The sequence below is a fragment of the Globicephala melas genome, chromosome 2 (assembly GCF_963455315.2).
Source record: "Globicephala melas chromosome 2, mGloMel1.2, whole genome shotgun sequence".
Taxonomy (NCBI): Eukaryota; Metazoa; Chordata; class Mammalia; order Artiodactyla; family Delphinidae; genus Globicephala; species Globicephala melas.
In genome coordinates, this window is record NC_083315.2 from 135,992,027 (window position 1) to 136,018,352 (window position 26,326).

Sequence of the window (26,326 nt, forward strand, 5' to 3'; positions counted from 1 at the left end):
TTCAGTCTTGGGAAATTGTACATTTCTAGGAATTTATTCACTTCTTCTAGGTTTTCCATTTTATTGACATATTATTGTTTGTAGTAATCTCTTATGATCCTTTGTATTTCTGTGGTGTAGGTTGGAATTTCACTTCTGATTTTATTGATTTGGGCCCTCTCTCTTTTCTTCTTGATTAGTCTAGATAAAAGTTTATCAATTTTGCTTATCTTTTCAAAGAACAATCTCTTAGTTTCATTGATCTTTTCTATTGTTTTATTTTTAAGTCTCTTTCATTTATTTCTGCTCTGGTCCTTATTATTTTTTTCCTCTTACTTTGTTTTGTTTGTTATTTTTCTAGTTCCTTTAGATGTAAGGTTAGGTTGTTTGTTTGAGATCTTCCTTCTTTCTGAAGTAGGCCTGTATCACTATAAACTTCCCTCTTAGAACTGTTTTTGCTGTGTCCCATATATTTTGAATCATTGTGTTTCCATTTTCATTTGTCTCCAGGTATTTTTAAATTTCCTCTCTGATTTCTTCAGTGACCCATTGGTTGTTTAGTAGCATATTGTTTAGCTTCCATGTGTTTGTGTTTTTTGCAGGGTTTTGTTTTGGTTTGGTCTTGGTAGTTGATTTCTAGTCTTATACACTGTGGTCAGAAAAGATGCTTGATATGATTTCAATTTCTTAAACTTGTAGACTCTTGTTTGTGTCCTAGCATATGATCTACCTTACAGAATGTTCCATGTGCACTTGAAAATAATGTGTATTCTGCTGCTTTCGGAAGGAAAGCTCTCTCTATATATATCTGTTGATTCCATTGGTCTAATGTGTCACTTAAAGCCATTGTTTCCTTATTGGTATTCTGTCTGGATGATCTATCCATTGATGTAAGTGAGGTGTTAAAATCCTCTACTATTATTATGTTACCATCAATTTCACCCTTTATATTTGTTAATATTTGCTTTATGTATTTAGGTGCTTCTATGTTGGGTGCATATATGTTTACAATTGTTATTTCTTGTTGGATTGATCCATTTCTCAGTCTATAATATCCTTCTTTGTCTCTTGTTACAGTCTTTGCTCTAAAGTCTATTTGTCTGATATAAGCATTGCTATCCCAGCTTTCTTTTTGTTTTCATTTGCACTGAACACCTGTTTCATGCCCTTTCAGTCTGTGTGTGTCTTAGATCTGAAGCTAGTCCCTTATAGACAGCAAATATAGAGAGTTTTTCTTTTTTTAAATCTGTCAGCCACTCTATGTCTTTTGATTGGAGTATTTAGTCCATTTACATTTAAAGCAATTCTTAATAGATATGTACTTATTAACATTTTGTTGGCTGTTTTCTGGTTGTTTTGGTAGTTCTTTTTTGTTCATTTCTTCTTCTTTTGTTCTCTTCCTTTGTGATTTGATTACTGTCTTTACTGTTATGTTTGGATTCATTTCTCTCTTATTTGTGTGCATCTATTATAAATTTTTGGTCTGTAGTTACCATGAAGTATATATATAACAACTTTTTTATATATGTGATTAAGTTGATGATCTTAAGTTTGAACACATTCTAACAACCCTGCATTTTTATGCGCCCCCACCACATTTAATGTTTTTGATATCACATTGTCCATCTTTTTGTTTTTTGTATCCCTTAACTACTTATTGTGGATATAGATGATTTTACTACTTTTGTCTTTTGACATTCCCACTAGCTTTTATAAGTAGTTGACCTTTACTCTATGTTTGCCTTTACCAATGAGATTTTTCCTTTCATAATTTTCATATTTCTAGCTGTGGTCTTTTCTTTTCCATTTAGAGAAGTCCCTTTTATGTTTCTTGTAAAGTAGGTTTAGTACTACTGAACTCTTTTAGCTTTTGTTTGTCTGTAAAACTCTTTATCTCTCATTGAAATCTGAATGATAGCCTTGCCAGGTAGAGTATTGGTTGTAGGTTTTTTTCTTTTCATCACTTTAAATATATCATGCCACTTTTTTCTGACCTAAAAAGTTTCTGCTAAAAAGTCAGCTGATAGTTTTATTGGAGTTCCCTTGTACACAGCCAGTCACCTTTCCTTTGCTGCTTTTAAGATTCTTTATCTTTAATTTTTTCCATTTTAATTACAATGTGTCTTGGTGTGGTCCTCTTTGGGTTCATCTTGTTTGGGAATCTCTATGCTTCTTGGACTTAGATCTGTTTTCTTTCTCAGGTTAGGGAAGTTTTCAGCTACTATTTCTTCAATTATGTTCTCTGCCCCTTTCTCTCTCTCTTCTTTCTGGGACCCCTATAATGTGAATATTAATACACTGATGTTGTCCCAGAGGTCTCTTAAACTATCCTCATTTTTTAAAAATTCTTTTTTCTGCTCAGCTTAGGTGATTTTCACTATTCTCTTCCAGTTTTCTGATCAAATCTTTAAATCAATTACTGTGAATGATCATGATTATTATTAGTTAATGAAAATGCTACTTTTGGAAAATTTCACATTTTTCACATATACTTAAAATGTTAACTAAAAATTAATTATAATCTTAAAGCCATCATTTCTGTCTTCCTACCTGTTTTATCTTCAGCAATAATTCTTTTTTTTCAAAATTAGATTCATCATCCAGTTTTTCCTTGTTATTCCTAAAGAAAAGCCTATGAACAAAGGAAGCCAAATAAATTCCTATTAGGACATGTTTTCCAGCAAAGCCACATTTACTTATGACATCAGAAACTTCCAGTCTCCATCTCCCTATACAATATATTTATTTACAATTCATTAAAATAAACAAAATTTTTACTCTTTTGAATTGATGTATTAATATTTCATTTATTTATATATTAATTTAAGAAGCAATTTTTGAACACCTACACTCTGGGAGATACAGCACAAAGTCTCTACCCTCATGGAAATTACACTCTAGTGGAGTAGACAGACTATAAGAAAGTTATCAAAAAATATATATATATTTCAGATAGTGTTAAATGCTCCAAAGATCACAAAGTAGGGTAAAGGATAGAGAAATCCTGAGAGTGAGGATGGTACTGTAGACAGGTCATTAGGGAACATCTCTTGGGATAACTTGTGAAAGACCTGAAGGATGAGAAGGAGCCAGATATTTGAAGATCTTAAGGAACAGCTTTTCATATAGAAGGAACAGCAGGTGATAATATCCTGAGATAGGAACAAGCTTGGTGTATTGAATATTTGATGAAGACAGGAGTGTGAGAAGGCTGGAGAGTTAGACACAGCCCAGATCATATAGGGTCTTGAGGACAAGGTAGAAGTTCAGATTTTATTTTGAAGGGAACCAGGGGAGGATTTTTTAAGGAAAGGAGTGACATGAACTGATTCACATCTTGTAAAAATGACTCTGGCTACTTAGTAGAGAAAGACAATAGTATAGGAAGATAGACTACGTAGAAGTCTATGGCAGTGGTCCAGAAGAGATAATGGTGACTCAGATTAAGGTTGTAGTGGTGAAGCTGGTGAGAAACAGCTGGACTCAGGATATATTTTAAAGATGAAGGCAACAGGACATGCTTTGGATTTGGCTGGAGTTAGAGTTGGGTTAGGGTTAGGTTAGTTGGTTAGCTGGGTTAGGGTTAGGTAGCAAGGAAAACAGGAATGGTGGATGACTCCTAGTTTTTTGGCTGGAGTAACTAGGTAAATAGTGATATGGAAGACTAAAGAAAGAGCTATTTCAAGGAGATGGGAAATTAAGAATTCTGTTTAGGACATGTATATTTGAGATATCCTCCAAGTGGAAAGGTCAAATAAGCTGTAGACTATATGCAGTTAGAGGTCAGGGTTGGATATATAGATATGGAAGTCACTGGGGTACAGAAAGTATGAGACTGAATGAAATCACATATGGAGAGTATGAATAGAGAATAGAGAACAGTGAAGGGCTGATAACTCCTAAATTTAGAGACAAAAAGAAGAACTGGAACAAGTAAAGGGTCCTGAGAAGAAGCAGTGTAGTAAATGAAATAAGAGAATGTGAAGTTTGGGAAGCCAAGTGAAGAAAGTATATCAAGAAGATGGAAGTGAACATCTGTGTCAAATTCTATAACGAATTTAAAAACTTTGAGGAATAGATCAGATTACTAAAATTTGGCAGGATGAAAATCTTTGGTAACCTTGACAATTTTGAAACCATGTCAGTCCTTTTTAAAAAGCATCTATAATTTTTATAGCCTCTTGCACTATAATGGTAAGTATATACTTTGGGTCACAAATTGGATGTCATTTATACACAATATTTAGCTTCCAATTCCCCACTTCCCACATGTTGATAACCAGCTGAATGACGAAAAATGTCATAGCAATTTAGAAAGATAGGCACTGATTTGCCTTTATTATGCAAATACATCATGCTGGATATCAATAATAGCAAAGAAGAAGGATTAAACTAGCAATGCCTCCTGTGGATCTGTGAAGAATTTGAGGTACCCTTAACTGTCCACATATAGAATTTAAACTTGGAGTTGAGTAATTTTTGCTTTCCCTCAATATTTTGACCTCAAAATAGATAATGAGCTTGCAAGTTAACGATTTCATGGTGGGTGGGATGGGGGAAATTAAGACTAATAGATTAATAGGAAGTTGAGTTATATAAATTATTTGTTTCTTGTATAATTTATTCTTAAAGAATCTTATAGAATATTATAAAACAACACTGTTTGATTCTTCAAATCCACCAAACAAGAACTGAGCTGCCTCTCCCTACCTCCAAAGATAGAGAAAAGGAACTAAGTGACAAAATAAAAATACAGAGAATTTTCTTTTAATTTGCCAAGTTATAAAGAAGAAAAAGTAAAGTTTTATTAATAAAAGGGGGGGAAACTTATATCCTCAATCACCAAATTAATCAAAAGCACTTTTCCTCAGTGAGATTCCACATGAAAACCCTTGAAAGGCTGGGACTGAAAACAAAAAGATGAGCCATTTAAAATGAAAGATCAATGAATCCCCATTTTTATCTTGAACATACATTTAAAACCAGTTAGCTAACATGAAGTCTGCTTATAAATAAAACTTTATCAGTGTTTCAAGGCTTTTAATCATAATTCCTAGAAATAAGTTAAGAGCTAATCTATATTTTCCACTATGATTCTTTGCCTAGTTTTTAAGAAATAGATATCAACTAAAATTATCGAATCACTTTCAAAGAAAAAGATTTTTTATTCTGATTTTTAATTGTTGTATTACTTGAGCTTTCCAATTTTAAATCTGGTACTGAGTATAAGGATTATTGCATATTTTATGGACTGTTGATGATAGAGTAGAATAGTACTGTGCAGTTGTTATTTTAGAAGACATAATTTTAATCCCAATACATTCAAATCTATGTAGAAATGAGCCATATTGTAACAGGATCCCACATGTGGAATTACTTATCTTTTGCGGAATCTGCTCAGACCATAATTTGTCTTTTAAACTGTCAGTAAACCCTGGGGGTAAGCCCAGAAGCCATGTTTATATTAAAAGACCCCACCTTCCTATCCAGAGCTGAGCCAAACAGCTTTTGATGGGAAATCTGGGAATTCTCCTGGGAGAGAATCTGTTGGTCAGTCTCTAAAGATAGATGGATCTGTGACAGGTAAACTCAGAGGGTTTGGAATGGCCATGCTTAGCCACGGACTCACCAGGAAGAGAACACAGCATGTAGATAAAGAGAGAATCGCAGAAGGAAGCAAACACTAGGCCTTGAGACAGATGGAATATTTCCTTATGTTTCTGGTTTCAGTTCCATGGTAAAAGTTTTTGCCTTGAGGCTTCCCTGTATTTTCTCAATAAGTGCTGCAAGTCCCCCTTGACTAAGAACAACAACTGTAGCAGCATGGTTAGGTGAGTTGTAGCCCTATGGCAGTGCCTTCCTCCAGGCGCGTATTTGTAGGGAGTAAGGAACTGAAATAAGGATAGTACACACCCCAAATTCCCTCCCTTTTCCTAAACTAACCACATCATCCTCAATTTTTTTCTCTTGATCATCTGAAAGACTGTTTAATTTCAAAATGAAGAGGTGATTCTATAAAGCTGACAATCACACAACTTTTAGTAAAATAAGAGAATAATTTTCATCTACTATTAAATAAATTTTTTTTTAATGAAAGGAACATAACATCTAGAAGTGCTTCTGTAAAGATAAAGTATTATACTTACATTTTATCCTCCAGGATCTTACAGGATTTCTTCATGTCTTCAACCTGTTGTTCCCAATGTCTTATTGATTCTTGTAGTTGTGATATCTCTAAATTGTGATCACTAAGAACCTGTTGAAAATTCAGTAAAATTGGGGCATTCCATCATCATCAAATGATTCATGACAGAAGTCCAATTCACTAAATATTCATGTATCATCCATTCAACTTTTACACTGGGGGTGTCCTTTAGTTAAAATAAAAAGCAATCAGGGGCTTCACTGGTGGCGCAGTGGTTGAGAATCTGCCTGCCGATGCAAGGGACATGGGTTTGAGCCCTGGTCTGGGAAGATCCCACGTGCCGCGGAGCGGCTGGGCCCGTGAGCCACAACTACTGAGCCTGCGCGTCTGGAGCCTGTGTTCCGCAACAAGAGGCCGCGATAGTCAGAGGCCCGCGCACCACGATGAAGAGTGGCCCCTGCTCACCGCAACTGGAGAAAGCCCTCGCACAGAAACGAGGACCCAACGCAGCCAAAAGTAAATAAATTAATTAATTAATTAAAAAAATATATATATATAAAGCAATCATTATACTGCTTGTTTCTTTATAAAACAAACTGAGACAGAAATAATCCTGAATTCATCAGAAAAGCAAACAAAATTTGGGAGGGAGAGAAACCAATTATAGCAATGTGAAAACTATAAAAACAGTTTTCAAGACATGAATTCATCTTGACTTACCATTTAAAAAAATTAAATATACATTTTCATAATTATTTTCAACATGTTATTCCAGGATACTAGAATGAGTATTATAAAAAGAAAAGTCAAAACAAATTGGGTCTTTCACCTTAGTTGATAGCTATGTCCATGTTGCAAAGATTTTTTTCTTAATATTTAATCAGTAATTTAGAAATGGAAAAATTGGGTACTATGAAAAAATGTTAGCATGATTAAAAAGGAAATACGGATGGAGAAAATTCATAGTGAACATATTTTTACAACACAGTTTTGGAATAAAGAAAAGGGAAAGCAAACTTATCAGAGCTTGGGTCTTCATTTCAGCTTGTGAGGGAAAGTGGAGCTGAGAGAAAAGCTGATCAAACAAATTCCTTTGCTCTCTGGCATAGAGCTACCATGGACAGATTATTTAGAGCCACCTAACCCTGCACATCAGTGTGGGGTCAGAAAAACACCTGTTGGGGGTATAGAGGTTCTTTCAGTCATGCCAGGTGAGACAGGTGGGTGAAAGCTCCCCAAACTATTTTTTTTCCTCTAAAGCACTCATATGACTGAACTTGTGGGCTATAAGTAGTTCCAGAGTTAACAGGAGTCTGAAATCCTAGATATGCCATCAAAAATTAGCAGAATGTCCAAAGAACTCTGACCAATAATCAGGATTAGTGACTATACACTGAAGGCCCGTCCTGCCTGACATCCATAACCTCTAGCCCTCGATCCTCCCCGCCCTGGACATGTAGGGCACCTTGAGAATCACACATCATTATTCTTTTCTGCCAGCATCACACCAGTTTGACCTGGCTGCAGAGTTTTCTAAACTAAAAGCACCACATGAAGATGAACCTGAAATTCCCTGTAGTCTCAAGTCCATAGCCAAAATGTTGTTTTCTAATCTCAGGCAATAACAACAACAAACTTTACCAAATACAAAACACTCAGCTAAAAGCCTTATAGGCATGACCTCATTCTATCTCCACAAAAGCCCTTTGAAATAGGTAATATTATTACCACCATATTATAGGTGAGGAAACTTCGGGTTGGTAAAGCCAAGACTTGAACTCAGGTCTCTGTGATACTGAAGTTCGTGCTTTAAACACAATTCTCCACTGGTAAGGTGGGGTGGGGCGCTGGATTGGGGGGAGGAAGAGAATGACACTGGAGCTGAGTTTACCCCTGCCACCTCAAGCCTTATTTGTCTTTAGAGATCTTTGAAGAACAGGTTAAGGAACATATACTTCATTTTTCCAAACCAGGTGGTGTGCTTGGCATAATTTATGAGGCCCCAACTGGGGATATGAGCTTAGGCGTGCCGATAAGATCTGTTTTATACAATCCCCGTGTTCTCCTTTGAGCCTAGCCTGACTCATGCTTCCTTACTATGTTGATATATGAAGAAACAGATAATCACCTTTTTAAACGCACATATCTGGGGGAAGTTTTTGATTTTACTAATGTTTTGTAATTGGATGTCATAATAGATATATTGTAACTATAATGGTCAAAATCACACTATAAATAGTATTGATATAATGGAATTAACTGAAGACTCTGATAAGCAATGCGATGTTTTAGTATTACTGTTGCCCCACATAGTTTTACATGTAATTCTCAACACAAATAGAAGAAATACGCTAGACTCATTAATTCAACTGTGATAGATTAACAGGTGTTTGTTTTAATTAACGTAGAAGTAGTATTAACATTAACCTCTTCAATTATAGTCACTGCATAAGCTTCAGTTTTCTTATCTTTAAAATGAGGGTAATCCTCACAAAATATTTATCACAATACTGGCTTTCACTCGATGTTGTTAATTTTTAAAAATAGAAGTACACACATCTACACGTGGAACAACTCCTACAGAACACCTACTGAACGCTGGCAGAAGACCTCAGACCTCCCAAAAGGCAAGAAACCCCCCACGTACCTGGGTAGGGCAAAAGAAAAAAATAGAGACAAAAGGATAGGGACGGGTCCTGCACCAGTGGGAGGGAGCTGTGAAGGAAGAAAAGTGTCCACACACTAGGAAGCCCCTTCGCGGGCGGAGACAGCGGGTGGCGGAGCGGGGGAGCTTCGGGGCCGCGGAGGAGAGCACAGCAACAGGGGTGCGGAGGGCAAAGCGGTGAGATTCCAGCACAGAGGATCAGGGCCAACCGCCACTCACCAGCCGAGAGGCTTGTCTGCTCACCCGCCGGGGCGGGCGGGGCTGGCAGCTGAGGCTCCGGCTTCAGTCGGAGCGCCGGGAGAGGACTGGGGTTGGCGGCGTGAACACAGCCTGCAGGGCGTTAGTGCACCGCGCGGCTAGCCGGGAGGGAGTCCGGGGAAAAGTCTGGACCTGCCGAAGAGGCAAGAGACTTTTTCTTCCCTCTTTATTTCCTGGTGCACGAGGAGAGGGGATTAAGAACGCTGCTTAAAGGAGCTGCAGAGACGGGCGGGAGCCGCGGCTAAAAGTGCGGACCCCAGAGACAGACATGAGACGCAAAGGCCGCTGCTGCCGCCAGCAAGAAGCCTGTGTGCGAAGACAGGTCACTATCCACACCCCCCTTCCGGGGAGCCTGTGCAGCCCGCCACTGCCAGGGTCCCGGGATCCAGGGACAACTCCCCCGGGGAGAACGCACGGCGCGCCTCAGGCTGGTGCAACGTCCTGCACTCCGTGACCCTCCCTACCCCCCGGCCTGAGTGAGCCAGAGCCTCCGAATCAGCGGCTCCTTTAACCCCGTCCTGTCTGAGCAAAGAACAGACGCCCTCCGGCGACCTACACGCACAGGCGGGGCCAAATCCAAAGCTAAGCCCCTGGAAGCTGTGAGAACAAAGAAGAGAAAGGGAAATCTCTCCCGGCAGCCTCAGAAGCAGCGGATTAAACCTCCACAATCAACTTGATGTACCCTGCATCTGTGGAATACATGAATAGACAACGAATCATCCCAAATTAAGGAGCCGTGTGGATGAAAGGCTCTTGGTGCTGCAGCCAGGACTTAGTGCTGTGCCTCTGAGGTGGGAGAGCCAACTTCAGGACACTGGTCCACAAGACGCCTCCCAGCTGCACATAATAGCAAACAACTAAAATCTCCCAGAGATCTCCATCTCAACGCCAGCACCCAGCTTCACTCAACGACCAGCAAGCTACAGTGCTGGACATCCTATGCCAAACAACTAGCAAGACAGGAACACAACCCCACCCATTAGCAAAGAGGCTGCCCCAAATCATAATAAGTCTACAGACACCCCAAAACACACCACCAGACGTGGACCTGCCCACCAGAAAGACAAGATCCAGCCTCATCCACCAAAACACAGGCACTAATACCCTCCACCAGGAAGCCTACACAACCCACTGAACCAACCTTAGCCACTGGGGACAGACACTAAAAACAACAGGAACTACGAACCTTCAGCCTGCAAAAAGGAGACCCCAAACACAGTAAGATAAGCAAAATGAAAAGACAGAAAAACACACAGCAGATGAAGGAGCAAGATAAAAACCCACCAGACCTAACAAATGAAGAGGAAATAGGCAGTCTACCTGAAAAAGAATTCAGAATAATGATAGTAAAGATGATCCAAAATCTTGGAAACAGAATAGACAAAATGCAAGAAACATTTAACAAGGACCTAGAAGAACTAAAGATGAAACAAACAATGATGAACAACACAATAAATGAAATGAAAAATACTCTAGATGGGATCAATAGCAGAATAACTGAGGCAGAAGAACGGATAAGTGATCTGGAAGATAAAATAGGGGAAATAACTACTGCAGAGCAGAATAAAGAAAAAAGAATGAAAAGAACTGAGGACAGTCTCAGAGACCTCTGGAACAACATTAAACGCACCAACATTCGAATTATAGGGGTTCCAGAAGAAGAAGAGAAAAAGAAAGGGACTGAGAAAATATTTGAAGAGATTATAGTTGAAAACTTCCCTAATATGGGAAAGGAAATAGTTAATCAAGTCCAGGAAGCACAGAGAGTCCCATACAGGATAAATCCAAGGAGAAATACGCCAAGACACATATTAATCAAACTGTCAAAAACTAAATACAAAGAAAGCATATTAAAAGCAGCAAGGGAAAAACAACAAATAACACACAAGGGAATCCCCATAAGGTTAACAGCTGATCTTTCAGCAGAAACTCTGCAAGCCAGAAGGGAGTGGCAGGACATATTGAAAGTGTTGAAGGAGAAAAACCTGCAACCAAGATTACTCTACCAAGCAAGGATCTCATTCAGATTTGATGGAGAAATTAAAACCTTTACAGAAAAGCAAAAGCTGAGAGAGTTCATCACCACCAAACCAGCTCTACAACAACTGCTAAAGGAACTTCTCTAGGCAAGAAACACAAGAGAAGGAAAAGACCTACAATAACGAACCCAAAACAATTAAGAAAATGGGAATGGAAACATATATATCGATAATTACCTTAAATGAAAATGGACTAAATGCTCCCACCAAAAGACGCAGATTGGCTGAATGGATACAAAAACAAGACACATATAGTTGCTGTCTACAAGAGACCCACTTCAGACCTAGAGACACATACAGACTGAAAGTAAGGGGATAGAAAAAGGTATTTCATGCAAATGGAAACCAAAAGAAAGCTGGAGTAGCAATTCTCATATCAGACAAAATAGACTTTAAAATAAAGACTATTAGAAGAGACAAAGAAGGACACTACATAATGATCAAGGGATCGATCCAAGAAGAAGATATAACAATTGTAAATATTTATGCACCCAACATAGGAGCACCTCAATACATAAGGCAAATACTAACAGCCATAAAAGGGGAAATCGACAGTAACACATTCATAGTAGGGGACTTTAACACCCCACTTTCACCAACAGACAGATCATCCAAAATGAAAATAAATAAGGAAACACAAGCTTTAAATGATACATTAAACAAGATGGACTTAATTGATATTTATAGGACATTCCATCCAAAAACAACAGAATACACATTTTTCTCAAGTGCTCATGGAACATTCTCCATGATAGATCATACCTTGGGTCACAAATCAAGCCTTGGTATATTTAAGAAAATTGAAATTGTATCAAGTATCTTTTCCGACCACAACGCTATGAGACTAGATGTGAATTACATGAAAAGATCTGTAAAAAATACAAACACATGGAGGCTAAACAATACACTACTTAATAATGAAGTGATCACTGAAGAAATCAAAGAGAAAATCAAAAAATACCTAGAGACAAATGACAATGGAGACATGACAACTCAAAATAAATGGGATGCAGCAAAAGCAGTTCTAAGAGGGAAGTTTATAGCAATACAATCCTACCTTAAGAAACAGGAAACATCTCGAATAAACAACCTAACCTTGCACCTAAAGCAATTAGAGAAAGAAGAACCAAAAAACCCCAAAGTTAGCAAAAGGAAAGAAATCATAAAAATCAGATCAGAAATAAATGAAAAAGAAATGAAGGAAACGATAGCAAAGATCAATAAAACTAAAAGCTGGTTCTTTGAAAGGATAAACAAAATTGATAAACCATTAGCCAGACTCATCAAGAAAAAAAGGGAGAAGACTGAAATCAATAGAATTAGAAATGAAAAAGGAGAAGTAACAACTGACACTGCAGAAATACAAAAGATCATGAGAGATTACTACAAGCAACTCTATGCCAATAAAATGGACAACCTGGAAGAAATGGACAAATTCTTAGAAAGGCACAACCTGCCAAGACTGAATCAGGAAGAAATAGAAAATATGAACAGACCAATCACAAGCACTGAAATTGAAACTGTGATTAAAAATCTTCCAACAAGCAAAAGCCCAGGACCAGATGGCTTCACAGGCGAATTCTATCAAACATTTACAGAAGAGCTATCACCTATCCTTCCCAAACTCTTCCAAAATATAGCAGAGGGAGGAACACTCCCAAACTCATTCTGCGAGGCCACCATCACCCTGATACCAAAACCAAAGGATGTCACAAAGAAAGAAAACTACAGGCCAATATCACTGATGAACACAGATGCAAAAATCCTCAACAAAATACTAGCAAACAGAATCCAACAGCACATTAAAAGGATCATACACCATGATCAAGTGGGGTTTATTCCAGGAATGCAAGGATTCTTCAATATACGTAAATCAATCAACGTGATACACCATATTAACAAACTGAAGGAGAAAAACCACATGATCATCTCAATAGATGCAGAGAAAGCTTCTGACAAAATTCAACACCCATTTATGATAAAAACCCTGCAGAAAGTAGGCATAGAGGGAACTTTCCTCAACATAACAAAGGCCATATATGACAAACCCACAGCCAACATCATCCTCAATGGTGAAAAACTGAAAGCATTTCCACTAAGATCAGGAAAAAGACAAGGTTGCCCACTCTCACCACTATTATTCAACATAGTTCTGGAAGTTTTAGCCACAGCAATCAGAGAAGAAAAGGAAATAAAAGGAATCCAAATCGGAAAAGAAGAAGTAAAGCTGTCACTATTTGCGGATGACATGATACTATACATAGAGAATCCTAAAGATGCTACCAGAAAACTACTAGAGCTAATCAATGAATTTGGTAAAGTAGCAGGATACAAAATTAATGCACAGAAATCTCTGGCATTCCTATACACTAAGGATGAAAAATCTGAAAGTGAAATCAAGAAAACACTCCCATTAACCATTGCAACAAAAAGAATAAAATATCTAGGAATAAACCTACCTAAGGAGACAAAAGACCTGTATGCAGAAAATTATAAAACAGTGATGAAAGAAATTAAAGATGATACATAGATGGAGAGATATACCATGTTCTTGGATTGGGAGAATCAGCATTGTGAAAATGATTCTACTACCCAAAGCAATCTATAGATTCAATGCAATCCCTATCAAACTACCACTGGCATTTTTCACAGAACTAGAACAAAAAATTTCACAATTTTTATGGAAACACAAAAGAGCCCGAATAGCCAAAGCAGTCTTGAGAACGAAAAACGGAGCTGGAGGAATCAGGCTTCCTGACTTCAGACTATACTACAAAGCTACAGTAATGAAGACAGTATGGTACTGGCACAAAAACAGAAATATAGATCAACGGAACAGGATAGAAAGCCCAGAGATAAACCCACGCACATATGGTCACCTTATCTTTGATAAAGGAGGCAGGAATGTACAGTGGAGAAAGGACAGCCTCTTCAATAAGTGGTGCTGGGAAAACTGGACAGCTACATGTAAACGTATGAGATTAGATCACTCCCTAACACCATACACAAAAATAAGCTCAAAATGGATTAAAGACCTAAATGTAAGGCCAGAAACTATCAAACTCTTAGAGGAAAACATAGGCAGGCAGGACACTCTATGACATAAATCACAGCAAGGTCCTTTTTGACCCACCTCCTAGAGAAATGGAAATAAAAACAAACATAAACAAATGGGACCTCATGAAACTTAAAAGCTTTTGCGCAGCAAAGGAAACCATAAACAAGATCAAAAGACAACCCTCAGAATGGGAGAAAATATTTGTAAATGAAGCAACTGACAAAGGATTAATCTCCAAAATTTATAAGCAGCTCATGCAGCTTAATAACAAAAGAACAAACAACCCAATCCAAAAATGGGCAGAAGACCTAAGTAGACATTTCTCCAAAGAAGATATACAGACTGCCAACAAACACATGAAAGAATGCTCAACATCACTAATCATTAGAGAAATGCAAATCAAAACTACAATGAGATATCATCTCACACCAGTCAGAATGGCCATCACCAAAAAATCTAGAAACAATAAATGCTGGAGAGGGTGTGGAGAAAAGGGAACCCTCTTACACTGTTGGTGGGAATGTAAATTGATACAGCCACTGTGGAGAACAGTATGGAGGTTCCTTAAAAAACTACAAATAGAACTACCATATGACCCAGCAATCCCACTACTGGGCATATACCCTGAGAAAACCATAATTCAAAAAGAGTCATGTACCAAAATGTTCATTGCAGCACTATTTACAATAGACCGGAGATGGAAACAACCTAAGTGTCCATCATCGTAGGAATTAATAAAGAAGATGTGGCACATATATACAATGGAATATTACTCAGCCATAAAACAAAACGAAATTGAGCTATTTGTAATGAGGTGGATAGACCTAGAGTCTGTCATACAGAGTGAAGTAAGTCAGAAAGAGAGAGACAAATACCGTATGCTAACACATATATATGGAATTTAAGAAAAAAAAATGTCATGAAAAACCTAGGGGTGAAACAGGAATAAAGACACAGACTTACTAGAGAATGGACTTGAGGATATGGGGAGGGGGAAGGGTAAACTGTGACAAAGCGAGAGAGAGGCATGGACATATATACACTACCAAACATAAGGTAGATAGCTAGTGGGAAGCAGCCGCATAGCACAGGGAGATCAGCTCGGTGCTTTGTGACCGCCTGGAGGGGTGCGATAGGGAGGGTGGGAGGGAGGGAGAAAAAGAAAAATAAAATAAAATAAAAATTAGCAACAACAACAACAAAAGAAAAATAGAAGTACAGAGCTCTGAAGTATTTTCTAACTCAAAGAGACAAATAGTCTCCTTTCCATATTAGTGTACTCAATATAAATGGAGAGCCTAAATTCTGTTTTATTATCACACATTCAGAATTAAGGAATCTGCCCATGTTTATTCACTTTGTTATGTAAAATAAAGCAATCTCACACAAACATTACATATGATTCTATATCCATTTGGTCAGTTCTGTATGTATTTTTTAAAAAACATTTTTACAGTATTTTGGCCCATCAAATGCAATGTGTACCTAAGCATTCCAAACTTCCTTCTTTCCATCATATTCCTAAAGAAGAAAACACAATTGCCCTATAACACTTTAAATGTCAGAAAAGATTAACATGCCGAAAACATTCTCCCCCGAATGGCATGAAGATTAATTAATATCAGCTCCTTTTTTAAACCACCTGCTATTAGTTGTATTCAAGGCAGTGTATATTGAGGTGCTTGGGGTCGTGCTTGAAGAAACATAGTTTATGCTTTCTTACCACTCTGCTGGCAGCAAGGGTTTCTCTCATTTTTGTCATTTTAAGCCTTAATGTATCCAATTCTTTCTTCTTTTTGTAAGTCTCCTTTCTCTTTAGTTCACAGAGTTTTTTATATTCATCAATCTGTAGTGACAAACATAATAAACAAATCAAAAAGCTTAAGAGGACAACACAGTTTAGGAAATCTTTTTTTAAATTTTGTCAACCTAATTCATATTTAAGTATACCATATTCAATCTAAGTATATTATCAAATTAAAAAAACCAGGTTTGCTTAGTTTGAAGCATCAGAGGAAAAATAATAAATCACAGGATCAAACTGTAATTATAAAATGTTGAACTAGTAAATTTAGAGGAACAATGAAACAATGATCATTAACAGCAAATTATAAAGGCAACTGCCATTGTAAAATTTACTAGTAAAACATCATAGCAATTGTTACCAGATTTACTGTGCGCTAAGCACATCAGAAGAGTCAAAGGAAGGAATTAAGAATTGTTTGGAAATCTAAATTCACGTTATTTCATGAGAAGTAAAACAGACCAAAAACAAAATCACTGAAGATAGGGCAGCTCACAATCCTAAACAACTTACCATTTTGTCATCCATACCAGCCCCTGAGAGCTAAAGGATCCTTATCTCCATTTACCTGGGCTTGTTTCAAAAGCGCCCAGTATTTGGTAGAAATGTTTTGCAGCTGTGTCTTAAGAGATATTCAGTGGTCAAATGCCCTGAACTGACTGTGACTTGACCACAGGAGTGCTCTGCCTGCGCAGATGAGGCCTAGAGGTGTCAGAAAGTTACCTTTGCTTCATTACCATGTTAAGATCTCTGCCCAAAGGGGGCATTTATACTCTGCTAGGCACAATTCATGCCCTGTGCGAGGAAGCATGGAAGACTGTGCATGCCCTAGCTGCTCTGGCTGCCTCTGTAAATCTCTGCCCCCTTCCTAGAGCCCTGATGACCACCGCCTCCTAATCCTTAAAATTCCCTTATTCCCCTCCCTTCAGGGAGATGGTGCTTTTAGAGCACAAGCTCTCCCTTCTCCACTCCTTGATCAATGATTCGAGTTTCTGATCTTGAACCCAGTCTCGTTTGATTGGCATTTGCAACACTGGGCAAAGGACCCATTGAGGGGGTCACTGATCTGTTGGGGATTGATAAAAGAAATTTTCACATATTGAGATATAGGAACGTGGAGCGACTAGGCCCGTGAGCCATGGCCGCTGAGCCTTTGTGTCCAGAGCCTGTGCTCTGCAACGGGAGAGGCCACAACAGTGAGAGGCCCGTGTACTGCAAAAAAAAAAAAAACTATACTGAAAACCATGCTTCTCTGGAGCAGCTTCTCAGAGTAATCTGGGAAGATGGCTTCTGAGCTAGTCCTTAGTTTGGCTCAAATAAAAAACTCTTCTATTCTTGTTACAGATTGATTATTGATTATTTTCACTAACAGATTAAATAACAGTTTTCCTATGATTAAACATATTGTGATTACCTGTCAGATCCTATTGAAATGAGTCACCTTATCAAAATCAGACACATCATGGATTTGTCTGGCAAAATGAATTATGAAGAAAAAGGTAACTGAATAGTAAGGCCAGAGAAAGTATATTTAACTCTGTATTAAAGAGTTATGAAAACATGTTTGTGTGGCTTTCCATCAAAGCCACCAGCCAATTCACCCAAAGTGGTTACTCTGAATGAATGTGATCATTATCAGTTATCTCTGCACTAGGGCACAGGTGCATTAAAATGAAACTTGGTGATAATAAATTTTGTTGAAAATTGAAATTCTGTGCTCATACTTTGGCCTAAGCCTTCTCCCAAGGTCTTGGGTCTTGCAATTATAGAAGTAATATTAGCAAAAACTCTTTTGTGTTAGAAGAGAACTTACGGTTTGAAGACTCTGACAGCTGTAAACAGCTTTTCCTTTCTCATTGGAAACAAAGGGAATTAACAGGCTGTTACTATGGCATATGATGTGCATTTAGTGAGCATTAGTGGTTGAGTCCTTAATATCCACTCCCAGTTGGTCTAGCCCACTAGTACACGTTTTCCCTTAGGATCCACTATTGTTCTGGGGTGGGCACTGTCTTAACCTGGCCGGATCAGACATAGCAAGAAACTTATGTCCTTGGTTGGGAAAGGTTTTCTTCTTTCTACTTGAGAAAGGAAACATAGTCCAGTTGTCACTGGCAGCCGTCTTGTGATGAAGAGGGAAACCAGCCTTAAGATGAAAGATGGAGGAGGGATGAGCTACTGAATTAGCTAGTCCTGCAGCCTGCCCAACCTTGGGAATTCCTACTGTGTAAGATAATAAACGTCCTTACTATTTAAGTCAGTTTGAGTCAGGGCTTCTGCTATTTGCATCTGAAAGTATCCTAACCCTTTTCCAGGGAGATAGACCAGGGGTAGGCAAACTACTACCTGTAGGCCAAATCCAGCCTCCACCTGTTTTTGTGAAGCCACATTCATTTATTTAGGTAGTGCTCTTGGCTTCTCTGTGCTAAAACGGCAGAGTTGAGTAGTTGTGACAGAGACTGTATATGGTCCACAAAGCCCTATTACTCTCTGGCCCCTTTCAGAAAAAGTTTGTGGATCCCTGAGAAACACTATTCACAAAAGGAAGGAGAACCTATCATGTTCTCAAATTCTCAATTTGAAGCCCCTCTGGGCTTCCTTCCTTTTAACATTTATATTAAAGAATAGGAAGGGGTTGGGGAGGGTAGAAACTTCCCTTTAGAGCTTAAAATGAAGTTAGAAACTCAATCATTCAATACAGTGATATTATAGAGTGCCTACAACATGCGAGAGGCACTGATCCTGATGCTAGAATTTAGCAATGAAAAAAGCCAGACAAAATCCCTGCCTGGTGGAGCCTTCCTTTTGGTGGGCAAAGCTCAGATCCCATGCCACTACTGACCATTGTTTCAGCCCCTGGGGAAGTAAAGACAAGGGACAAGGCTCTCCCCACTCCTAACCTATACTGCCCTGCACATCGTCCCTCCCCTGTGTCCATGCAGACACATCCCACTTTCTGCCCCTATAACTTCAGTGAATCCCTCCAGTGTGGGGCTTCCAGACTGCTCATAGAGAAAGTCCAGCAGAGGGCTGGAAACAGTGGGTGAAATGAAGTCCTCTCATCATTGTTGTGGGTAGAGAATGAAAACAGGAAAACCCCTTTAGGTCCTTGTTGTCCTGACTATTTCATTGCAATAACAAAAAATCCAAGCAAGGTCTAGTCCAATGATAAGAGTCAGGAATTTCAGTTGACTCCACTACTGCAATGCAGGCTAACAGCTGCCTTCATCCCCGGAAAAGGTCCAGGGAACTCAACTTTTACAAATTCTGTTTAGTGGCTGCAGACTGCCCAAGGGACTCTTTGCCAGCGGCTTCACAAAGTGCCTGTTCTGAGGATGACTAGGGCTGAACTGTCTATACTTAAGAAAAATAATCCATGGTTTTAGTGTAAAACTGTTTCTGAAGCCAGGGGCACTTTAAAGGATAGAGACTCTCAGACCTGACTGGAACTTATGAATAGTCTTATCATGAAACCAATCATCCCAAGAACCAAATTGAGACGAAGGGAGAGGGCAGGGCAAAACCATTAAAAGAATGAGGAAGGGGACAAAGCTGTTGGAGAAAAACAGGATACTCTAAAAACTGGTTAGGGGCTTCCCCTGCCAACGCAGGGGACACCGGTTCGAGCCCTGGTCCGGGAAGATCCCACATGCCGCGGAGCAACTAAATCCGTGCACCAGAACTACTGAGCCCACATGCCACAACTACTGAAACCCGAGCGCTTAGAGCCCGTGCTCCACAACAAGAGAAACCACGGCAATGAGAAGCACACACACTGCAATGAAGAGTAGCCCCTGCTCACCACAACTAGAGAAAGCCCCGAGCGTAGCAACGAAGACCCAGTGCAGCCAAAAAAAAAAAAAAAAAAAACTTGTTAGAATCAATAGGCCCAGGATGGTGGAAGACTTCCAGTAGACCTTAAGCCTCATTATACACTCATTGTAATACATTAGCATATGCTAAATGACATACCCACAGGCACCGTGACAGTTCCCAGGCTGACCATAAAAGGCCAGAAAGAGGGAAGTGGCCCAATTCCTGGAAATCCTCACCCCCTTCCCCAAAATATTGCAATAGAATATTCCTCCCACTTGTGATCGTATAAAATTACTCAGCCCATAAAAACTAACCACCCGCACACCCTGAGGCCACTCTCGCTTTCTGAGACAGGTCGGCATTCTGCCTAAGGAATGTGTATCTCGCTAAATAAACTTGCTTTCCCTTTACTTTGTCTCACTCTTGAATTCTTTGCGAAGCCAAGCACCCTCACTTGGCAGTCTGTCCCAGGGACCTGCACTTCCCAGGGAGTGATATTTCTCTCTCTTGCATCAAAATGTTGATCACTGCCAGATTGTATTCTACTAAATTTTAATTAAGACTCAAGAAGTGCAATTTAATAAATGTTCTTTTCTTTCTTTCTTTATACATATATATATATCTTTATGCATATTTAATATGGCAGGGTTGCAAGCCCAGGTCCAATTTCCTGCATTATAGTTATGCCAGTTCCCATGATGCAGAGGGCAGCACCAGGAGCTCAACAGCAATTTCCATCCTGGGCTAGGCCCTCACTGCATGGAGGAAAAGAAGGCTGCTGCTAGGAACACCTAGCACGGAGATAGCCCTGCTTCCCCTGGGGCAACCGGAAGCAGAACAAAGAGGAATCAATCAGAAGCCATTCTGAGGGTGAATTATTTAGAATTCAGGATGCAGTAGCTATCTCCACTGACCCTCACAAAATTGCTGGTCTCAAAATACCCTTCTCTGTTGGGGCTGTGAACAAAAAAATGTGGCCTGCCATTTCAGTAAACAACGAATGTTACTCACCATCAAGCCATCAGCCACTGCGCAGCCTCAGCCTGATGGTGTGCCCTGAGGGGCTTCAGGATGGAGAAAAACAGGATACTGACCCTAGGTAGTTAAGACGGTATCAAAGGAATGATTTCAATGAGCCCAGACTCTTGCATCTTCCCATACAGAGAAAAGCACTAAAATCATTACCTTGAGATGCCTCTTTTTGTGATTAGCAATAATCTTTTGATGTTGGACTATCTGTTTTTTCCCCCAGCAAAAACTTCTACATATCCTGGCTCCTCCATTACCTCTTTGGAACAATTCCTCAGAACTATCTGAGAGGCTGCCTTCCCAGGCTACAGTCCTCAGTAAGGTCCTAAAATACAACATAATTCACAACTTCTAGGTTGCACTTTTTTTTTTCTTTTCAGTCGACAGGGCCCTTGGCTCTGCCTAGACCCTCTGCAGGCCTCTCCTCTTGGATTCATTCAGTAAGAGGCACAAGTTCTGAAACCAAGCAGTACACTCTGGGGCTCCCGGGCACAAAAGTCTTTCCCTGTCCCCTGTTTCTTGTTTGTAGGAAATACACTTTAGTCAGCCTCCATGACCTTCCCTGAGTTCCAAAGAGCAGGTTTAAACAGTTGCTAATCAGGGAAGGGAGGGGATCCAGAGACAAGGGAGGAGCAGTGAGGAAACAATAGTGTAGCCTAGGGGCAGGGTCCTGGTTCCTCCTCAAGGGACACACACAACAATATCTCTGAGCTCTTCTACAGCATTAAAACCCACACCAAACGGAAGATGCTAACTACCTGTCGAAGCGCTCTTCATTCCAGAGAGAAGGTCACAGTTCGATAACCTTGAGAACCGCAGAAGCCATCACCAGACCACCAGATTCCAGATGATCTCTGGGTTGAAGGGATGCAGGCCCCACACGCGCCCTGATACTTATCAGCAACCCTTCCCCTCACAACCCACCCACCCACCCAGGCTGGGGACACACAGTTTTGAGAGCATTAACCCGCTGTGGCCCCCCTTTCTCGGCAAAGCAATAAAGCTATTCTTTTCTACTTCACCCAAAACTCTGAGACTCAATGTGGTGACGGTGCACAGAGTTCGGGTTTTGGCATCAGTTCCGGCAGAGCTGAACTGGCTCATCCTGTCTGCAGAGACAACCAAGTGACACAGAAGCAAATTCCTAGTACCTACAGTGCTGCATATAAGCAAGGGGTCACCCCAGTGTTACCACTCCTGTCATTCATATTCTTTCCCATGAACTCAGATGCCGCTACACAATCAAACATCTTCCCCACGGGCTCCAGTGTCCTTGAGCCTCTGCTCTATTCCTGCAGAAGATACCACAGGAATGCTTGCTAGCTTCAAGGACAAATAAGTTATTTCTCATTTCCTGCCCTCAATTCTGTATTTTTTAAAAAAATAAATCATGCCACTTACCTCTTGACTCAATTTTTGTTTTTTTCCCAAATATTCTGCTTTTTCTCTTTCCATTTGCTCCTCTACTTCTTGAATATATCGTTTTTGCAATTCTAGTTCTTTCTTCTCTGAGTTAACTTTGGTATAAATCTCATTGATGTAAACAGTGATAGTGGCTTTTTCTTTCATCGCATGGTTGAGTGACAGGACAAAATTTTCATAACGCCTCGCTAGTTCCTCTTGCTGTTCACTAGGAGAAAAAGAATCGTTCTTGGCATGAAAAGGATGGCTTTCCAGGAAGAAATTTAAAGTCGGCTTGATGAGAGGAACCACCATAAAGAGGGAAATTTAACGAATACTTATTTTAGAGTTGAATTTGTGATTGTCTAAAGTTGGTTGCGATGAAGGACAGAAGGAAACACAAGTGTCAACCTTGTAACTCTTTATCACTGCAAAAGTGTCTTGTGGTCCTGCCTCACCCCACCCATTCTCACACACCAGGTAGTAACTATGGGATATTTTAGTTTAAAACATACAATGATTCAAAACCAGTTTTGAACAGGTGAATGGAATCTGGCCGGACAAATGGTTTGATACGTAGCATTGCCATAGCTACCTTATCATCCTGAGATATGCAGTTTAAGCCAAGGAAAGCTAAACATCCCACCACTCTTCTAGCCACCTTCTGATGCCATTGCCCTGCAGAGAAGGCCCAGGAGAAGAAAGCTAACCCTCCTCTGATGGAAAGGAGTTGGCGAGGAGGGATCTGAGTCTGTCTTCACTGCTCAGAGGGTGTTTGAAATCTAATTTGAACCCACTTATCTTCTCACAGCTGTAGCCAAATCTGAGTTCAAGAGGAGACGTTAACCTCACATATCCATTGCTGGCCACACCCACCTTAAGACTGTGAGAAACATCTACCCCAGGGCTAACAATAAAAGATTTGGAGGAAGGACAATTGGTGACATTTCTCTATTTTCCTTTTTTCAAAGCTCCTGCAATGTAATGACTTTTTTCTTTTTCTAATCTCCAAGGCTAAACACTCTAGTTCAGGCGGACTGTGTGAAAGGCTCAGGAAAGTGGAAACAGGTTGTTGGTAAGTTTATTTTCCAGAAGTCAACTCTACCACAGAAAGGCAATTAAGAGAAGCTCAGGCTACATGGGGCCAGATAATGGGTGCCTTGTAGGTTTAGTAGAGGAAGGCTTCTAAGAATGAAGCAAACTAAGGATTGAGTGGCCTTAATGAAGCAAAGCAAAACAAAACAAGTCAAATCAATACACCTGACTAGGTGTATTGTGCTGGGTTGGGAAAGCTCTCAGAAACGGAATGTAGGACCCAAGGAAATCCCCATCCCCAGTTTCTAAGGACTGTGTCCAGTTTTTGAAGAGTGTCCAGGAGAGGATCACTTGTCAGAGAGTGTGGGCACCTTGATATACATCTTTCTTTGAAAAATGGATGCAATAAGTGATTGTAGCTTGATGATGCTAGCTCATCAGGCAACCCACATTATGTTCATTTGTAATTTGACTTTCCATAAAGATTTCTCTAGAGCAGTGATTCTCAAAGTGTGGTCAGGACCAGCAGCAACAGCAGCATCTAGGAACTTGTTAGAAATTCAAATTCTTACCCCCATTCCCCAGACCTACTAAATCAGAAATCTGGGGTGGAGGTCCCAGTAATTTAACAAGAGTTCCAGGTGATTCTGATGTACACTCAAGTTTAAGAATCACTGGTCTACAGGGGTGTGATGGTGCTGGTCAGTTGATATGAGTATTCCAGCCTGGATGTTATCTTCCTTGTTATTAGTTTAGAAATTGATAGTCTAGTTGTGATCGTGGCTAGCATGCACCATGCACAAATCTGCACGTGAATCCCTAAGAGGAGTTAGAGTACGCAGTCTTTCTCAAACTTACGTGGTCATGAACTTTCTTTTTCATGGAGCATCTCCCAGAATAGGTGTTCTGAGGACCTACTTTGGGAACCTGTCCCTGGGCCTTGAGGTCCCCACCTAACTCCTGATGCTTTGATACCTTGTGCACCAAGCAACCTTCTGATTCTTTTAGCTTCCCAAGAAGATTTTTTCACTATGATGAGGGCTCTTTGAGTATTTCTTACTCCAACTTTTGAGAATTACTTGTAGTACTGAGTTATTCTTCAGGGTTTTATTGTTTTTTTTCTTTCAGAGTATCTCTTCTTCCGTGGACTAAGACAAGATTTGTAATCTCCATTTTATAGATGGAGAAAAGCACTTCTTCCACAGAGGGGGAAGTGCTAACAACACAGCTGAGGAATAAAGAAAAGAAACTAACAGGTGTCAGCTCTCATTTAATTGAAGATAAAATCTAGGGCCAATCCCATTTTCAACCCTCCAGTAGGTTATAACTGAATGTCTTTAAGGAACTAAGCTAGCTACAATATATGAGGTTTGATATTATATTTGCAACACAATACCCAGAAAAATTTCTTGCTTTGGTGGTTGAGGTTTGTAAACTTAATTTTACTAAAAATGAAATGAAAACCACTGTGTGTTTCTACCTTTGGAGGTGGGGTGCGAGGCACTGTGTGATTGACACAGAGTAGTTGCTGCTGGGAAGCTGAGTTCCCTCTTAAATTTTACAGGTCTCCTGGCTGTGGTGGTAGAAGAGTTTCTGCTCTCTTCCCAGCTCTCTGCAGCCATCGCACACCCCTCATCAGCCCAGTCATCTTCTATAAGTGATCTCCACCTCTTAACTTGCCCTGCACCAGTTCGGACCAGAGGACAATCCCTTAGGAAAGATTTCCCACTTTAGCCCCAGCCCCTGACTCCCTCAAATACTAAAAAAAAAAAAAAAAAACCCTGAAAAAACCTACCCCAAAGCTTTATTAATTTTTTTCAGATCAAGTATTTTCTTCTTCAGAAACTCTATTTCATCATTTATCTTCGTAATTTTCATGTGTAATTGATTTATCTCAACAAGATTTAATCTTCGGGCATCCCTGACACATTCTTAAAAGTAAGTGGAAGAAATGTTATTCAGTTATTTGAGAAACTACACAATTGTAGATACTGACTTTTCAAATAATAAACAAATTATGTCTTTCTTTGAAATATTCTTCTAATTATGTTCTTGGATCAGACACCTCTTAATCATCCCTTTGGACCCTCTCAATCTTACCTATCAATTATTTCCCTTATTTCAGCTGCTGCTATGGTCAGTGACCAGCTTTCTATGAGCTCTGCACAATTTCAGGCGGTACAGTCTGATAGCACCTGATTCCTGCCTGTCCTATCCACTTCTTATCTGTCTAGGACGTCCTTGTCACCTCTACCATGGGACTTCTTTAGACACTCACACCCCCCATGCATGTGTAACTGAAAGTTTGGGAGGTGTGGCAAGCATTGGACCAATCGCAGACAGGAGTCACTGCTTAGGTGTTCCTGAGAAGAGGTAACACTGTGTCTTGAGGGTGTATTCTCATACTCAACTACCTGCCGTCAGCGGCAGTCAACATCATATTGCACGCCATATTAGCTCTCCATTCTCCCTGCTTTGGTTCCTTATCCCACCCTCCTCCTCTTTGGATTGTATGTCCTAATAAAATAATAGTGCAAAAGCCATTGCTTCTGGCTGTGCTTTCAAGGGAACCCAGTGTGTTAAAGAACTAATTACTCATTAATAAATAACAAATCAGTGTAATCACATAAGACTTCAAAGGATTACCTCAGCGCTTGATAGATATATGGTTAAAATGCATGAATTTTTGAACACTGCTGTTTAGAAATGGATACTGAGCCATCCATTTCTATGCAATGAATTCCCTAGAAACTGGCTGGTAGCTCCCCTGAGAGAGTTGGATCCTTTTTTTGGAGGCTACAGTTAAATTGCTCATTGCAGCAGGGCTTTTCAAACTTTATGTCTTGAATATGCATGTGTATCACCTGCGGATATTGTTGAAATACAGATTTTGATGTAGTAGGTCAGAGGTGGACCTAGAGATTCTGCATTTTGTAACAAGCTCCCAGGTGATGCTGATGCTACTGACCCAAGGACGATACTTCAAGCTGAGAAGCTTTAAAACACAAGGTCAATTAAATTTACTTGGCTAAGTATTCAGTGTGTATCAAGGACCTTACAAGCTAGCATGGTATTTCTTTTTCCTTCTAAAATATTT

General features: G+C 39.7%; 1 protein-coding gene across 1 annotated transcript in view; it reads right to left on the minus strand.

Annotated features, from left to right (window-relative positions):
• Window positions 1-26,326, minus strand: part of CCDC175 (coiled-coil domain containing 175) — a 75,825-nt gene that overhangs the window by 42,937 nt on the left and 6,562 nt on the right. The window contains exons 4-8 of the mRNA XM_030855376.2: window positions 25,025-25,160; window positions 22,195-22,423; window positions 15,868-15,990; window positions 6,126-6,235; window positions 2,530-2,611 (exon numbers count right to left, since the gene is read on the minus strand). Of these exons, the coding sequence (XP_030711236.2) occupies window positions 2,530-2,611; window positions 6,126-6,235; window positions 15,868-15,990; window positions 22,195-22,423; window positions 25,025-25,160 (680 nt within the window). The remainder of the gene's footprint in view (window positions 1-2,529; window positions 2,612-6,125; window positions 6,236-15,867; window positions 15,991-22,194; window positions 22,424-25,024; window positions 25,161-26,326) is intronic.